This window comes from Monodelphis domestica, chromosome 4 (assembly GCF_027887165.1).
Source record: "Monodelphis domestica isolate mMonDom1 chromosome 4, mMonDom1.pri, whole genome shotgun sequence".
In the NCBI taxonomy this organism is placed as follows: Eukaryota; Metazoa; Chordata; class Mammalia; order Didelphimorphia; family Didelphidae; genus Monodelphis; species Monodelphis domestica.
Genome location: NC_077230.1, coordinates 383,508,611 through 383,527,086, shown reverse-complemented (window position 1 = coordinate 383,527,086; position 18,476 = coordinate 383,508,611). Strand labels below are relative to the sequence as shown.

General features: G+C 41.2%; 1 protein-coding gene across 1 annotated transcript; it reads right to left on the bottom strand.

Moving 5' to 3' along the window:
* Positions 1 to 18,322, bottom strand: LOC100010923 (tissue alpha-L-fucosidase-like). The gene is made up of 8 exons (XM_003341016.4): positions 17,726 to 18,322; positions 15,529 to 15,663; positions 13,304 to 13,441; positions 12,404 to 12,509; positions 10,843 to 11,043; positions 9,070 to 9,260; positions 7,101 to 7,200; positions 1 to 5,680 (listed from the first exon to the last, which is right to left on the bottom strand). The coding sequence occupies exons 1-8, from the start codon at positions 18,073 to 18,075 to the stop codon at positions 5,540 to 5,542; spliced, it is 1,362 nt and encodes a 453-aa protein (XP_003341064.1). The 5' UTR covers positions 18,076 to 18,322; the 3' UTR covers positions 1 to 5,539.
* Between the last annotated feature and the right edge of the window lie 154 nt (positions 18,323 to 18,476).

The window sequence follows — 18,476 nt, the reverse complement described above, 5'->3', positions numbered from 1 at the left end:
TGAAATTGGATAATTTATTCCTTAATTGCACAAGTTGAAAAGGAATTTAGCAGCAAGTGACATGATGCCATTCTTATCTGAAAAGATAAGAATGCAAACAAAAGTAAATACTCCATCATTTGGGTATCACCAAGTGCCTTTTCCCCAATCTTTCCCCTATCCAAGGGAGCAGAAATCCTTCTAGGTTATTCCATGGGGAACTATCAGTATCAAAAAGCAGGCACCAGAGACTGGCCTGCTCTAGAGAGGGACAGTTCCTGGCACTCATAGTGCTAGCCTCCTGGACACAACTGCATACCTCCTAGAAGGAGTTGCCAACCAACTCCATTCCCAAACATTGTTTGGAGTTACACTTGGAGTTCTTTACCTCAGCTCTGCCCCCTGCTAGTTCAGTGTTAGATTTTTCTGAGATTTCCACTTTCTCTTCAGGCTCCTGCTCACTCTTAGGGAAGTTTCTTCAACCAGTAGCTAACACCAAACCAACTTTACATTGCCTGGCTAGACTTGGTTCCACTTCCCTTTCTCTTCTAGTATCTGACCCTTACTTATAGGATTGAGCCATCATATTTGTGACTGTGGGGTGATTAGGGAGGCAGAGGAAAAAAAGATGACTATTTTAAACAATTTCTGAGACTAATTACATGGGTAAGGTCACCTATTCACTAAGATCTGCCTTTTGACGACCTTTCATGGAGGGAGACGTTGAAGGTATTCACTAAGGTCAAATGGAGGACACTGTCCTTTGATTAAGATGAGTTAGGGGGCAGCTGGGTGGCTCAGTGAATTGAGAGCCAGGCCTAGAGATGGGAGGTCCTAGGTTCAAATCTGGCCTCAGACATTTCCCAGCTGTGTGACCCTGGGCAAGTTACTTAACCCCCATTGCCTAGCCTTTATGTTACAAGGGAATCACTTTAAAAGACTGATATATATTAATTTAAGGTCGCCAAGGAATCAGCTATGTAATTCCTAAATGAAAAACTCAAGTCAGCCGTCAGCCTTTTTTGGAGTTTAATTACAATAGGAGCAAGAAAGGAATTAGAGATATATATAGAGAGAGAAAGGGGAGAGAAGGGAAATAGGGCTTAAATACCCCTTCTGTTTAGGCTGGGCCAAAAGGCCCAAGCCCTTAGATAGCTGGGGCAAAGAAAAGAGATCAGTCCCTATTACTCACGTGTCCAAAATGGAGAAACAGTCTCAGAGGCCCCCACCTTCAGCTTCCTTCAGAGCAAGCTTCCTCAGACCCCAGGAACCACACCGACCAAAAACTCAATCCTCTCCCCTGAGTCTCCAGACCCTCCTATCTTTAAGGACACCATCCAAGTTGCCTCCCCTCAGTCCTCACATCTACCAATCACTCTTCATCAATTTCCCTGTCAATGGAGGCTCTAGCTTAACCCAGGACCGCCCAGAGGTTTCTGGCTTTTGCACATGTCTGTTGAAGGTCATATTTTTCAAATGATTAAATCTTTACTCCTTTGTTCCAGCCCTTTCTAAATCCTGTTAACTTGAGTATGGTAGAGATTGGAATAATTAAATTTTGATCTAGGCTGCAGCCCTTACTCAATCCTATTAGGACTGAATAGGGTGGAGTATCTCCATTGTATCAATTCTAAAATCAATCAAGACTCAAAGAAATTCCTGTTCTATGCTTAAGCATAGGTCAAAGTCCTTTCCATTGTTCAGCAAAGGGTCTCTGTCCTAAAGTAATCTTAAGAAGGGAAGAGAAAGAACCTCCCATGCCAATGGGGTTCCCATTCCAATAGACTATCAGTAAGAAATTTTCCAAGTATGAAATATCCCAATGGTGAAATTTCCAACATTTATAAGTCTAAGGAAATTTGAGGTTTACAATCCCCCCTGATGATCATTGGGAGACTAGTCTCCCCATTGATCATTTAACATAATCATTTTGTAGTTCTAAATTCACTTCTAACTAAAGATATACACAATATTCAATTTTCTAAGAGAAATTAGAATAGTGAGAGAGGAAATAGAAAAGAAAAGAAAGCAAAACCAATGTTTGCTAGGCGCATTGACAGAAAACCAAATTAGGGGCAGTCCCTTTTGGCATAAATGTTACAATAAATGTTCAATCAAAAGTTCAGTTCAATCAATCACATCCAAAGTTCATTCTTGATCTTCTTGATGAAGTGTAGGTTTTTGGCATCTTTCTGCAACAGTTCATTCTCTGGATATAAAAGTTTCAAGCTTCTTTCTTGAAGATCTTTTCTTGAACAAAATCAAAATCTTTGAATTTTTTATAAAAGTAAAATCTTAAACAAAAGTCTTGGATTTTTATAAAAATAAAATCTCAAACAAAAAAAATTCAAAAATTCTTAGATTTTAAATTAAAATACAATCCCCCCTGAAGTAAGTATTAAAAAAAAAATATCAAGTTTAGCTCAGAATGCAATGTTCAGTTATGGGGTTGTATGTGTCAATTATCAAAAGAATAGAAAAAATAATCAAAAACATAAGAAAAACTCAAAATAGACCTTGCATAGGTCCAGTTTAAAGTAATTTCTATCCCACAAGTATGTAGGACAGAATGCAGTAATATTTCACTTAGCCATTTGTAGCCAAGACTACAGGAAGTTGCCATAATATAAGAAGAAAAGAATTAGAATTCTATTTTGATGGGGAAATGTCATTCCCTTGTCTGATTTTTTTTCCTTCAGAGATATAGGGAGCCAGCATGATAGTCAAGCTTTGTACTTGTTTGAGTACTTCAAAAGGAGTGTAGATACAAGGAAGTCCTACGACTTAAACATAAGTTAAGCGTCGCAACCTTGAGTCTCACTTTAATATTTCATGTGTGCTCTATTGGCACTATTCAGGTTTTCTGTAGGAGAAGGAACATGAGAAGCTGGGATTGCAGGGGAAGGGTTTTGGGGATTAAATTCAGACAAGATTTGCACTGCACGAGAGAAGCAGTCTGTTAACTGGGCTATAGGGAAGGTGTTTTCCATCTCTATTTCAGGGAAGGAAATTTCCTCATTCAAAGGTTCAGAAACAGGTCTGTTTCTGGTAGAGTGGGTGTTTGCCCATTGATCCTGTAAGAAACATTTTAGATCTTCTAATTGGGCTTGCATTTTATCCTCAATTTTTCCTATTTTATCTTCCATATCTCCCATTTTATCCTCAATATTTCCTATTTTATTCTCAATATTTCCTATTTTATCCTCAAGTTTTTCTATTTTATTCTCAATATTTCCTATTTTATCCTCAATTTTTTCTATTGTATCCTCAATTTTTTCTATTGTATCCTCAATTTTTTCTATTTTATCCTCAATATTTTCTATTTTATCCTCAATATTTTCTATTTTATCCTCATTTTTTCTATTTTATCCTCATTTTGTTTTATTTTATCCTCATTTTGTTTTATTTTATCCTCATTTTGTTTTATTTTATCCTCAATATTTTTTATTTTTTCATCTCTAAATATAGTATTGAGGAGTACAAAAATGACAGTACCTATTAATATAAAAATTTGGAGGTATCCTTCATTCCTCAATGCCCCTACTTCTTCAGCTGCCATATAATTGTCAAAGAATGTAGTACTCATTTTTATATGTATATTTTGTAATTTCACAAAACACGTGGGGAGCAGGGCAAAGCAACAAACTTTCCACAGGGTTTTTTTTTTTTTTTAAATCCAGGAAGTTGTTCCTTAAGGGAAAGGATATTTAGAAACAGTTCTTCCAGCCAGGACTTTAGAGTCCTGTTGCTGAGATTTAAAAACAGCTGTTTTCTGTCTATCAGAGTCACACAGCTGGGAAGTATCTGAGGTCCGATTTGAACTCAGGACCTTCTGCCTCTAGGGCTGGCTCTCAATCCGCTGAGCTACCCAGCTGTCCCTTAAGATTAAAGGGAAGAAAAAGAAAAAACTGCTGATTCCAATTTAACTTAAGGAGAAAAGAGAAAAAGTTTTTTATACTCACGTGTTCTAGCAGCTGTGTCTTTAAGCCAAGTTTTTTTTTTTAAAAAAAAAAAAAAGGACTAAGTGGTGAAACAGTATAGTAAAAAGGCAAGGAAAAAGTTTTATTGAGAGGATTCTTTAGACTCCCGTGTGGTCAGCCACAATGTTACAAGGGAATCACTTTAAAAGACTGATATATATTAATTTAAGGTCGCCAAGGAATCAGCTATGTAATTCCTAAATGAAAAACTCAAGTCAGCCGTCAGCCTTTTTTGGAGTTTAATTACAATAGGAGCAAGAAAGGAATTAGAGATATATATAGAGAGAGAAAGGGGAGAGAAGGGAAATAGGGCTTAAATACCCCTTCTGTTTAGGCTGGGCCAAAAGGCCCAAGCCCTTAGATAGCTGGGGCAAAGAAAAGAGATCAGTCCCTATTACTCACGTGTCCAAAATGGAGAAACAGTCTCAGAGGCCCCCACCTTCAGCTTCCTTCAGAGCAAGCTTCCTCAGACCCCAGGAACCACACCGACCAAAAACTCAATCCTCTCCCCTGAGTCTCCAGACCCTCCTATCTTTAAGGACACCATCCAAGTTGCCTCCCCTCAGTCCTCACATCTACCAATCACTCTTCATCAATTTCCCTGTCAATGGAGGCTCTCGCTTAACCCAGGACCGCCCAGAGGCTTTGCACATGTCTGTTGAAGGTCATATTTTTCAAATGATTAAATCTTTACTCCTTTGTTCCAGCCCTTTCTAAATCCTGTTAACTTGAGTATGGTAGAGATTGGAATAATTAAATTTTGATCTAGGCTGCAGCCCTTACTCAATCCTATTAGGACTGAATAGGGTGGAGTATCTCCATTGTATCAATTCTAAAATCAATCAAGACTCAAAGAAATTCCTGTTCTATGCTTAAGCATAGGTCAAAGTCCTTTCCATTGTTCAGCAAAGGGTCTCTGTCCTAAAGTAATCTTAAGAAGGGAAGAGAAAGAACCTCCCATGCCAATGGGGTTCCCATTCCAATAGACTATCAGTAAGAAATTTTCCAAGTATGAAATATCCCAATGGTGAAATTTCCAACATTTATAAGTATAAGGAAATTTGAGGTTTACACTTACCACTCTTCTACCTTGGAACCAATACACAGTATTGATTCTAAGATGGAAGGTAAGGGTTTATTTAAAAAAAAAAAGATGAGTCAGAAAATTCATGTCTTAGAAGGAAAAATCAAAATGGTAAAGAATTAGAGACATTGGTGTGGTGCCTCTTGTCAGTGGGACATGTATCAAAGAAATTCATTCCCTCCCCCTCCTCAGTAACTTTGCCTGTCTATCAAACATTCCTGACATACCACAGTTGCGCCTGGGTTGCATCCGTGTATGTTCTGTATGTAAAAAGTTAAGGTTTGGGGCAGAACTGGGGGAGACCAACAAGAGGACCACGAGGAGATGAGACAGAGCAGGCAGGTGAGGGGGAATGAGGAAGAGACTGGCAGGCTAGGCACCATGCGGTCAGGTTACTTATAGGAATATTATCTATCTGCCTTCCAATAAACTTTATAAAATATATATATATCTGGGTAGAAATAATATTTATTATAATTATTTTAGATATGATGCCTCATTTCACGTTCTCTAGTCTGAGGGTCCAGATTTTCATATCTGCAAGGCTTTGAGAGAATAGAGGCAGGGCAATATAGATGCCTTCAACTCCTGTGTCTCCTGACCACACCCGGGTGTTTGGAACTCCCAACATTGTCACCTAGAAAGAAAAAATGAAGAAAGGAATGTTAAAAAAAAAGAAAGACAGACAAGATTTAACATGACCATTCTATATAACCAGTTCTAAGACTTTGAAACAGAGAGGGGAAGGATGTTGACATGTTCTGGTCCATTCTCCTCATCAGACAGGCAAGAAGATTGAGCTTCAGAGAGGGGAGGTCATCTGACCAAGGCTACACAGTTAAGTTAATGGGTGTTCCAAGAATTATAATCATATTCACATAAAACTGTGCTGCCTAAAGAGCTATCAGCTAGAATTCATTAGCTAGTACAACTGCATAGTATATATGTTATTTCATTTAATCCTCAGAACAATCCTTAAGAAGGTCCTATTATCTCCATTTTTCCATTTTCCAGATAAGGGAACTGAGGCTGAACAAGACTTTTCTCGCATCATACAGAAAGTTTTATCCAAAGCAGGATTCAAATTCAGGTATTTCTGACTCTTAAGTCTGTTCTTTATCCATTATTCCATCTCTCACCCTCCATTGTGATATACTAGAGAAAGGTCAAGCGACTTGTAGTCTGAAGAGTTTGTTTTGGTTCCAATATTTTCTAGCCAGGTGATCTCAGCTAAGTGAGGAAGACTCTTCTTGATCTCTAAAATGTAGTTAGGTAATAATCCCTTTTCATAGTTCACATTACCTTGACTTTATAACACCCCTCACTGGCTAAGCAGGAAGAAAATAATTTTGGAGAGTCCGTACTGATATTGTCTATATTTCACAAGTACTCATTTGTTATATAGTTGCTTCACCCGATAGAAAGCATGGCCCTTAAAGGCATGAACTCTTGCTTTTTAAAAAATGAATTTTTAAAATTATGTACAATTGGGAAAATAAAATCTTTGAAATTTTAAAAATATGTATCCTTGTGAAAAAAATAAATTATTATGCTCTGTTTTTACATTTCCTGTGTTTCTCCCTATATTACTTTGCTTCCCAGAGTGGGAACAACATCATCCAAATCCATCAATCAGAACATTTAAAAAATTTGAGCTCTGTAAAGAAGTGAGATGAGGCATTTTCTCATCTTTGGGAAGACAATTCTTAGAGAACAAATTTGTGAACAATGCTGAAAGCTCTAGAAAAGACTAAATAATTCCTGGTAAGTGTTGAGTGTGTGCATGGTGGAAGAGATCCTTCCATCCCAGGGAACCATGAATCATGGGAAATAGGAGAAAAATTCAGGGAAGGGGCACCAGATCAGTGGCATCAGACTCAAATAGAAACACATTCCTCTGGGCTGATATTGATTTACCAAAAGTATCATATTTTCTCTTATTATAAGTAGCTCCAAGACTTTAATGTTTCTGCTCTAGAGGACTTCTGGATTTGGCTAATGCTTCCAAGAACAAAGAACACTTTCCATAACCCAGTGTGGAATGAAAGCTCCCTTACCTTTGTGTCATTTGTGGGTATAGGAGAGGCCAGAAATAGCACTCCTTCCTTTGGCCATGAGGTGAAGAAGGCATACACAGCAGATTCCTTTGTGGTGTACCTGCAGAAGAAGCCACCACAGACTTATCCAAAATAGAATGAAATATCCAGGAAGCCCTTGTCCTATCAGAGTCCATCCTCATGGATGGGTCCATTATTTGGACTTAGTTTCTGTTATTTACAAAGAACCTAGGAAATTCCTTTGAATTTAGGAGCTTGTAGCATTCTCCTTCTGCTTCCCCTTCCAAACAGAGGTCTTCTCTTTTAAGCAATCTACGTGGTATTTCACCGGATGAATATAAAGTAGACACCCAGAAAGTATTTGCTGCCACTTGTTGGACAGAAAATCATGTGATCCAGAAAGAGAGCTAGAAAGGGACCTCAGATGTATTTTAGAGATGAGAAAAAGGAGGCCCAGGGAGTGGAAGGCCCATGGCCATAAGTTTCAGGTGGGATCTCAACCCAGGCTGCCTTCTGTCTCCAGAGTCAGTGCTGTCCTCGGTTCTATAGTGAATAATAGGAACGATATTTAACCAAAGACCTAACCTAACCATTTGAGGAGAAAAAAAAAACTGCAGAAAGCATGGTACAAGATCCATATGGGCCAAAAGCATTTCCTTAGTGGTGAAGAATAGGAGATAGGTGTGAGTTAGAAATGGGGAAAAATACTTGGAGTCAGAAGTGCTAAGTTGGGGATGGCTAGATGGCTTAGTGGATAGAAAGGAAGTCTTAGAGAAGGGGAGCTTGGGTTCAAAACTAGCCTCAGATACATCCTACTTATATGACTCTGGGCAAGTCATTAACCCCAATTGCCTAGCCCTTACTACTCTTCTGCCTTGGAACCAATACTTAGTATTGATTCTAAGAAACAAGATAAGGGTTTTAAAGAAAAGCCTTGGGGGCAGCTGGATGACTCAGTGGATTGAGAGCCAGGCCTAGAGACAGGAGGTCCTAGGTTCAAATCTGACCTCAGACACTTCCCAGCTGTGTGACCCTGGGCAAGTCACCTGACCCCCATTGCCTAGCCCTTACCACTCTTCTGCCTTGGAGCCAATTGACTCCAGTATTGACTCCAAGACCGAAGGTACGGGGGTTTTAATTAAAACATAAATAAATAAATAAAAAGAAAAAAAAGGAAAAGCCTCAAGTCTGAGTCCTAGTTTTACTACTTCCTGGGTGGCCTTTAATTCTCGGGTCCTCAGTTTCTTCATTTGAAAATAGGGCTGATTCGATTTTTCACTACAGAATGACAAGGCATATAAAGCACACTGTAAATGTCAAAGATCATTGTCATCTTTCCCACTCTACTCTTATCTCATCCTACATGGCCTTTGACCTATAAATTCATGGGAAAATAGCAGCTAAAAGCAAATAGTGCTAGACCAAGAGCAGAACACAGTGCATCTCATTTATTCTCCTGGCTTCAGGTACAAAGTAAAGAGGGACCTATGGCTCTGAGGGCCCATGATTGCCATTAGAATCATGGCTCTGAACTTGGAGTTCTCTATGGTACTCCCATAGAGTGAGAACAATGTATGAATTTGGACAGGAAAAAAAATTTATGCTCATTAAAATATAGTTGGCTTCCTTTGTATCCTTAGTATTTTTTTTTATGCATATAAAACCATTTTTCTTAGAAAGGCTTTACTGGACTGGCTAAAGTTGTCCATGGCATATAAAAGCTAAGAATCTCAGAATCAGACCAAAATGCCTGGATTTGCTGAATCTTTTATGAGTCTGTGGATAGCAGGGGTCAACCTGAGGGAAATCTGGAAGCTTCTGAACCTTGCTGGGCTCATTAGGAAGAGGAACTCAGGGGACCTCTGCTGGATATGGGGCATAGTAAACCAGGTCTGGATACAAGAGAGATCCTCAGCTGGGATGAAACAATAGACCTGGTGACCTCCTAATGTAGGGGGATGCAACTAACCATACATTGATGGTGTCATTGTAATTTTGAACTCTCCATGGTTTGGAAGCATAGATGCCCTCTCCATTGATCTTCAGCCAGCTTCCCACAGAACGGAGCCTTTCCTCAAAGATGGGGGGAATGATTCCATCTGCTGTGGGCCCAACGTTAATGAGATAGTTTCCTCCATAGGCCACGACTTCAATTAGTTCCTACAAAGAAAAAGAAACAATGAAGTGCCCACCCTATCAACAATGATGCCAGATACATTGCTCAGAAATTTATAAATGTTTTGAAAATCCCAGTTAAGAGTCAAACAACTTTGGGCTCATTCTCTGTTTTTTAAGAGCTCTTAGAAACCAGAATAATATAGTCAAGAGGTTCTTTAGAACTCAGGTCTAGAAGAATCCTTAGAACACAAGACTTTCAAGCTGGGAGGGACCTCAAGCAAATCCACAGAAAATTTTTAAAAATTCCTACTATCTTCCAAGTACCAATTGTGATAGGCATCAAAAACAAAAGAAAATTTCAGATAAAAAAATCAAAACTATCAATAAGCACATGGAAAAGTGTTCAAAATCTCTTATAATTAGAGAAATGCCAATTAAAACAACTCTGAGTACACCTCACACCTAGCAGATTGGCTAACATGATAGCAAAAGAAAGTCATAAATGTTGGAGGGGATGTGGCAAATTTGGGACATTAATATATTGCTGGTGGAGTTGTGATTTGATCCAACCATTCTGGATGGCTATTTGGAACTATGCACAAAGGACTTTAAAAGACTGCCTGTCCTTTAATACAGGAATACAACTACTGGGTTTATACCCCAAAGAGATAATAGGGGAAAAGACTTGAACAAAACTATTCATAGCTGCGCTCTTTGTGGAGACAAAAAAATTGGAAAATGAGGGGCTGCCCTTCAATTGGGGAATGGCTGAACAAACTGTGGTATCTGTTGGTGATGGAATACTATTGTGTTGAAAGGAATAATGAACTGGAGGAATTCCATGTGAACTAGAATGACCCCCAGGAATTGATGCAGAGTGAAAAGAGCAGAACCAGGAGAACATTGTACACAGAAATGGATACACTGTGGCACAATCAAATATAATAGACTTCTCTACTAGCAGCAATGCAATGATTCAGGACAATTCTGAGAGACTTATGAGAAAGAATGCTGTCCACACTCAGAGAAAGAACTGTGGGAGCAGAAACACAGAAGAAAAACAACTGTTTGATCACATGGGTTGATGGGGATTTGATTGGGGATGTAGATTCTAAGCAATCACCCTAGTGCAATTATTAATAATATGGAAATAGGTCTTGATCAATGACACATGTAAAACCCAGTGGAATTGCTCGTTGGCTACAGTAGGGGGGTATGAAGAGGGAAGGGAAAGAACATGAATCATGTAAGCGTGGAAAAATATTCTAAATTAATTAATTAAATAAATTTTTCGATTAAAGAAAAAGAAAACAAGAAGAATATAAATATATTGAGAGGTTGTTTGGAAGAGAGGACACAGGAGGAATCAGGAAAGGTTTCATGAAGATGGTATCAGAAATGGGAAGACTATTGAATTCAGAATGTCAGACCAGGAAGAGTCCTAACAGCCCAGAATTTCAGATTTGGGAGGACGCTTGGAATGAAGAATGTCAGAATTGGAAGGGTCCATAGGAAGAGATCATGCAACTAAGACAAGGACATCAGACTCCTAACTCTCAAGGTCTTCCTACTATCTCCTCCTCTCCACCCTGGTTCAGAAGATCAAAGTCAAAGCAGCTCTTACCGAAATGATTTCTAGTTCAGTCATAACATCATTGCTCTCCATGGTTCGCCGATATCCCCAGGTTTTTTTATCAAGGGTGGTGCACATCTCCCATTTGCGTTTTGGAAGAGTGTCTGGCTTGTACTTGTCATGGCAGGTAAGGTAACCCCCATGTTTACATAGATCTTCTCTGCCCCATCTATCATTAACCACAATCTGATCCTAAAAGAAGAAAAGCAGAACTGAGTCACGAGGAATAAAGCCACAAGGATTCCTTTATCTACAGCTACAAAAGCAAATCCATTAGGTTTTCCTGGACTACTTTACAATTCAAGAATTTATTTTACTAAGTAAAGCTTAACAAACACTATTGCTACCATTGGTCCTCATATGAAGGATGGATGCACAGCCCTTCACCATCCTTTCTAAATTCCTGCTATTCCTACACTCTGGGTTATTCATGACCTTAAAAAAAAACTCTCTTATTTACTGTTTTAGTAATAACTCTAAGAGAGAAGAGAAAGGGGGTACTTGCTTACAGCCACATAGCTAGGAAGTGTCTGAGGCCAGATTCAAAATTATTGCATCTTGACTCCAGGCTTGGGGTTCTATCCACTGTGTCATCCAGCTGTCCTTTTCATGACCATCTTAAGCTGTAGTGCTCATAAATGAACATGATCCCTCAGGCAAAGTCTGAAGAAGACCATGTAGTGAGACTACAACCTCCCAATTCCTGGAATCTCAGCCTATCTTAATGCAATCCAAGATCCCATTAGCTTTTTTAAAAATATGGTTTGGGGGCTGCCATACCACATTGCTGACTCAAGTGAAGCCTATAAATGCACTGAAATCCCCAGATGCTTTTCAGAACAATTGCTATCTATCTATTCATCCTTCCTCTCATCCTATAATGGTGATGTAGACATTTTGTACCCAAGTGAAGACTTGATATTCATCTCTATTAACTTCATCTAATTAGATTTCTCCCAGGGCTCTAGCCTTATCAAGATCCTTTTGGAGCTTGTCACCCAGAGGGTTGGCTAGCTATCCTTCCTAGCTTTGTCCTTCAACTGGTGGGAGCCATCTTATGCATGGGTCAGATATATGATCTTGTATTATAGTCGTATGCATGCTATTGATTCCTTCTAGTAGACAATAAGTTCTGAGGGCAGACAAAGTGTCTTATATTCATGGCACAAACATAGTGGGCATTGCATAAAACATTAGTGACTGAAATGAAATGAAATGTTTGTTAGTAATCCTTGGCACATTGAATGACTTTGCCCCAGACCTAAAGGGCTGCCATGGATGTCACCTAGGACCACACGCTAGCGAACAATTATTTTCACCATCTGCCAAGGACAATGTGAACATGCAGAAACTTGAATTTCTTACTCTAAGTCTAATGAAATATCCCCACAGTAACAAGTTGAATCCTGCTTTCTTGTAAACCTTCCTCATTTCTCCATCCAGAATTTTCTCTCCTGACAAATCAGGGAGGGGAAGGAAGGATGCACTTGGCTTCAGGCTCTGGCTCCCCCAGCCTTCTACTGTCACAGCCAGTCATTGGCCAGTCACATACCTTAACAGGGCTGTCATTGTACAGCCAGGCGAGGAACTCAGTGGAATTCCAGTAAGCGTCTGGGGCTTCCCATTCTCCATCAGACCAGATCAGATCAGGTTTGTACCTGAAAGACACATGGATGGGTAAGAAGCTGGAGGAATCTTTACATCCTAGAACAGCAGTGGAGTCTGAGAAGAACTAGTAGTTGATCAGCAGCCAGGAGACCCAGGCTTTATGCCCAGCTCAAGCACTTAGGAAGAAGCATGTAACCTCCCTCAGACAAGGAATTTCCCAGTTTGAGCCTCACTGCCCTCATCTATTACCTGGGGATTAGACTCTTCTCCTTGCCTCACAGGAGTGAAATCATGGCTTTAAAGTACTTTGTAGAAGGGCAGGATTGAGCAGTGGCCAGAGAAAACCTTGAAGTAAGAATGACTAGGGTTCAAGTTTTGCCTATGGTCCATTCTGGGGCTATGTTCCTGGCAAACTGCTAACTCTCTGAGTGTCCTTGAATACTCTAAGAAGATGTCGATCCACTTGAGAGAAGTAACTTCTTCACTGGGCATCCTTATACCAATGTAGTTATATCTCAGCCTCCCCACCCCTGAAAAAATAAAAAAGCTTTGTAAGCATCCAATGCTACTCCTTGAATCCATCCCCAGGGCAGCAGGCACTGGCTTACTTTAGCCACTGGATCCATAGAAATTACTGGTCCTTTGGTGGCCTTACCCCTTAGTAGGGCTGCACTCAGATCTCAGAGGAATGACTATATCCATAGAGGATATTTTTTCAAGCAACAAAACCAGCTTCCTGCACCTCCCATTTCTCTAGCCCATTAAAGTTACAAAGGTCCATGAGATGGGCAATAACCCAATTTGACAGAGGAGAAAAAGAAACGGAAGTCAGTGAGGTTCTCACCTGTTCACAAGATCAACCAGTTCTGGTAGGACTTTGGCAGCAACAAAGTTCTGGGTTGTAAAGTTGTTTTGCTTGTCAAGCAAATAGAAGGGATGAAACCATTCCAGAAGTGAGTGGTACAGTCCAAAATGGATATTCCTAAAACCAGAAAGCAGCCATCAGAATTGGCTCACAAAGAGTGTTTTCAAAGGCCACTAAAGAAACAACACACACAGGACCTGCACATGTGCATGAGGTAGAGTGGAGCTGCCAAGTGGGTAATCAGAATCTGTAGCTTTGAAGTGCTGATAGTCACAGGAGGGATTGAATTCATCAACAAGCAATATTTATTAGAGGATTCTGTTGCAGGATTTTCTTGAATTTCCAAGGAGAAATGGCTTAAAGGATCTCACTAAAGAAATAGAGGAGTTAAAAGACCTGATGGGGTCAGCATGTGGCAAGTCCCAAGAATAACCAATAGACAAACTAAATGCTCTTTTTCTCTCATTAAAGGGCCCTAGCACATTGGGTGGACAGCCTTGGGCGAAGGTCAGCTACAGAGGATGTGCTGAGATCTGCATCATTACAGGGATGCCATTAGAGAATACAATTAGAAGTAATACTTGGTTTGGGGGGCAGTGCTGCTAGATGGCTCGGTGGATTGAGAGCCAGGCCTAGAGAGGAGAGGTTCAAATTTAGTCTTAGCCACTGCCTAGCAAGTAATTTAACTCCCATTGCCTATCCATTACTGATCTTTTGCCTTGGAACCAATCAATATATGGTATTGATGGGGCAGCTGGGTAGCTCAGTGAATTGAGAGCCAGGTCTAGAGATGGGAGGCCCTAAGTTCAAATCTGGCTTCAGACACTTCCCAGCTGTGTGACCCTGGGCAAGTCACTTAACCCCCATTGCCTAGCTCTTACCACTCTTCTGCCTTGGAGCCAATACACAGTATCAACTCCAAGATGGAAGGTAAGGGTTTAAAAAAAAATATATATATATGGTATTGATTCTAAGACAAAAGATAAAGGTTAAAAAAAAGAAATCATACTTACCCCATAGGCATAAGCACCCTACTCTATGGAGATGGAGAATCAATTGGGACTACAAATTAGGACATATTTTCCCCCAGCAAAAGGCCTCTTTCTATGCCTTTTTTCTAAGAACTGTACCCATCTCTCATCCCTATATTTCCTTTTCCCCCAGTTAATTTCTTTAACTTAGTGCTTTCTAGGCTTTTAGAAAATTCTTCTATTCCTTCTTTAATAAATGATTTCCAGTAAGGTAGATACAATGCAGTCTCTATTCTAGATATAAACTCAAAAGGCAAATTGTTGTGGTTGGGCATCTAGGTAATGCACTGGGTAGAGTACCAGGTCTCAAGTCAGGAAGACCTGAGTTCAGATTCAGCCTTGGATGCCTCCTAGTTCTGTGGCCCTGGGCAAGTCACTTAACTCTTTTGGCCTCAATTTCCTCATCTGGAAAATGAGCTGGAGAAGGAAATGGTAGCTTCTCTAGTATCTTTGCCAAGAAAATCCCAAATGAGGTCACAAAGAGTCATAACCAAACAACAACAAAAAATGCTGTGTGGAACAGTTACTCAAACTCAGAAAGAAACTATAGCACTTGAATTCACCTGCTACTCCCTCTTAAACTCAAATTTTAATTATTATTACTTTTTAATCTCAGAAGAAAGGTGGAGATACAGGTAGGGTGAAAAAGCATTCTGGTTTAGGTGGGTATTTCGGGCAAAACCAATGGAGGGACATGTCATAGGCAATCTGATCCATCCAACCATGAAAAAATCCCTTCTACTCTTATACAGTCAACAAGTGATCATCTAGCCTCTGCTAGAAGACCTGTAAGGAAGGAGAGTAGGTTCACCCTGTGGAAAGCAGCCCATTCTACCCAAGGTTGCATTAGCCACTTTAGCTGACATATCTAACCTTCCAAACACCTCCCCAGGACCAGGGAAACTCCCAGATCAATGGATGGTTTCCTAGGCTGACACAGACACTGATCTCTCTGGGCAGTTTCTATTCACCAGCCAATTGCCACCTGTAGCCTGGTCATGCTAGGCTTCAGGCCAGCTGCTAAACCTCAGACTAGCAGAGCCAGGACAGAACAAAGCTCAGAGACAATGGAACTAGTCTCTAGTCACTTCAGAAAGCAGAGGGGGAAGAAGAGGAGATCTGCAAGTGAAGGAAGGGGAGTCAAGAGCTCTGAGCTACACCAGACACACTTACTTCTCTCGAAGGTGAGGTCCCAATTCTCCCACCAGATCCCGGTGGGGCCCTACATCCATAGAATTCCAGTTCCAAGATGTAGGACTGGGCCAGTTTGTGTAGCCTTCATGATGCTTGGAGGTCAGAACCACATACCTGTGGAAAGCAAAATCATGCTGTTAAAAGCTTTCTTCCTGTTTACATTCTCTAGCATTTACTCATCTTTTTCCATACAGTCTCAGTGAAATGAAAGCTCCAGAAAGTGAGGATCTCTTCCATTTTTCCTCTGTATCCCCAGGACCTGGCACAAGATGGGGTACTTAATAAAAGAAGTAAATTAAATAGGAACAAAGGCAGAGGTCACCAGTAAAACAGCTGCCTCTTCTCTGGCCTTAAGGACTTTGAAAACCTGATTCTGAGATGTGGGTCACAGGCTTCACCCAATTTGCCAAGAGGTCCAGGACACAGAACAAAGCTGAACAATCCCTTTTCTAAACCTATGTGAGAAAAACAACAACTGCCATTTATGACCATTGGAGTTAATTTTCTGGGTGCAAATACCAGGTTTGCTAATTACTGCCTTGGTGTCCTTAGGAAAGTCATTTAATCTCTCCCACCCTATTCAACTAAAATTCAAATTTTTCTTTAGCTCAGCAGAAAGGTGGGGGTGGAGTAAGGGGAATGGGGGGAGTGTTGGTGTGTTAAAAGGTGTTCTGGTTTAGGTGTGTATTTTGAGGCAAAACCTAGGGAGGAATATAATGAATGGAGGGACATGTGACAAGCAATCACCCAATCAGAATTACAGAACTGGGGATTCAGAAGTATCATCTGGGTCCACTCAGCTGTGAGGAGTTGGAAAAAGAGGCTCTTGAGGTTCCTTCAGTTCCAAATTTATGCTCCTAAAATCTTATTTCAGATTTACATACTGGACAAAAGACCAAGAGAAGCCAAAGAATATCCTATTCAAAGCTTCCAGGTAACAAAAGTAGTCAATGCAGTAAAATGAATTTACTCAAGTTCAGGAGGAGCTACCTGAATTACACATTAGCTGCCCTATAACTGCATCCCTAGGGCTGAGGCACAGCACCCAGCTACTTTGTACAAGGGTTGAATATATACTTGTTGATTCAGGGCAACAAAACATTTCTTAAGTGCATTACAGTCCCTACAGGAAGGAGCTTTATCAGGGAGACAATATTCCAAAACCTATATGCAAAAGAGGTATATGGAGAACTCTAAGGGAAGTTGGATACCATCTAGTCCAACCCCTTCATTTAATGGATAAGGAAAGTGAAATCCAGGAGAGAAGTTAAACGATTTGGCCAAGATGACACACCTAAATCTAATCCTAACTCATTCTGCCCCAAAAGGGCAGGCAATTCTTAGCAGTGTCCCTGGGTAAGTCACAGCCCTGACTGTCTACCCCAGCGGCTCTTCTGTCTTAGAACTGATATGATGATGGAGGATAAGGGTTTATTAAAAAAAAAAAAAGAGGACATGCAAATTGCCAATGGTCCAACCTACTAGGTGTGGTCTGTTCTCTGTGGATACAAATATGTCAACTAGGACTCTTCTGGTCTCCAGAAGCCTCTCCCAGTATATCACACTCTCCTTCAAGGATCAAGCTCTGGATGTTCTGCTTACGAGACTGACAGGCTGCTAAAGAGTCTCTGGGCTCGGGCTTATCCACCACCTCAAGAGAATTGTCTTTACCTTGGCGTCCATTATACAGTCTGAAACTCCTAGCCTGAGATTCCCTTCAGGGTGGATTCTCACAGGAAACAGGGAACAAGGACAAGCTTCCGGATCTCCAATTTACAAGCTAGTCCTAAAACTTGGGGTTCATCATATTTTACTTGGCTACAAGTTTGGGGGCTTCTAGATTCCATGTTGACAAATACAATCAATACAGAAATAATCTCTACACCCAAGTTGTTTGCATTCTAATTCATAGCAAATGTTTTCCCTCTTAAATGCTTCCCGGGACTGGGGATACAAAAGAAGTTCCGGGTGGAGATTAGATTAGAATCCTGTTCCAGAACTCCCTCCTCAAACTCGCCCTTCCTTTCCCAGTAATTCTACGGGTGGCAGGGAGTACAATTTAGTGGCGCTGCTCTGGCTAGACCTGAGTCCCATCCCGCTTCTCCGTCTCCCCCACCTCTGGGACTCAATTTCCTCATCCGCATAGTGGGGTGAGGCCGGCCTCAGCTGGTCTCACCTGGCTCCGGCCGCCTCGAAGATTTCCGCCCACTTTTTGGGGTCGTAGAATTTAGCTTGGAACTGGGGGCCGAAGTCGGCGTAGGAGAAGCCGGGAGGGTAGTTGTTGCGCATAAAAGCTTCGGCATCTGGGTCTTTGCGGTCCTTCCAGTAATACCAGAACCATTCGCCCCAGGCAGGCACAGAGTACACTCCCCAGTGCACAAACACACCGAATTTGGCCTCGTCAAACCAGGCGGGGAGCGGCCGGGCGTCTAGGCTGTCCCAATCCGGGGTGTAGCGTGGTGTGTAACCCGCCAGGGCCGAAGCCACCAGCAGGAGCAGGGGCAGGAGCTGGACAGCTACCGCCATGGCTGCTTTGGCTGTCTGACCACAGACAACAGTTAGGGAGCCCTAGACAGCCTCTTATTTATCCGGGCGGCTCCGCCCCTGCTCTCAGGCTCTGCCCCGCGGCTCCCAGATGGTGGAACTTTTTGCCTTGAACCAGCTAGAGCTTGGAGAGACCCCGTAGGGGAGACTGGAGCCAGGCTCTGGGGACAAATTTGAGGGGAATGCTAAGAACGAGGTTGCCTCCCGAAGTCGGAGTCCGGCTCACCTGGGATTGAATTCTATACCAGGGTCTTACTAGCTAGTGACTCCCTCAGGCAAACTGCAATCTTTCAGTTGGTTTCTTCATATCTAAAAGGAGGCTGGGTAGTCCCTACCCTTTAGGGAATTAAGTTAGGGAAGGACTTTGGAAATCTTAAAGCATT

Coding starts and splice junctions, on each gene's coding strand:
- LOC100010923 (XM_003341016.4), bottom strand. CDS start 18,075: ATGGCGGTAGCTGTCCAGCTCCTGCCCCTGCTCCTGCTGGTGGCTTCG. Junction 13,442..15,528: donor GGACCTCACCTTCGAGAGAA/GTAAGTGTGTCT, acceptor TTCTGGTTTTAG/GAATATCCATTTTGGACTGT. Junction 9,261..10,842: donor CTGAACTAGAAATCATTTCG/GTAAGAGCTGCT, acceptor TTTTCTTTGTAG/GAACTAATTGAAGTCGTGGC.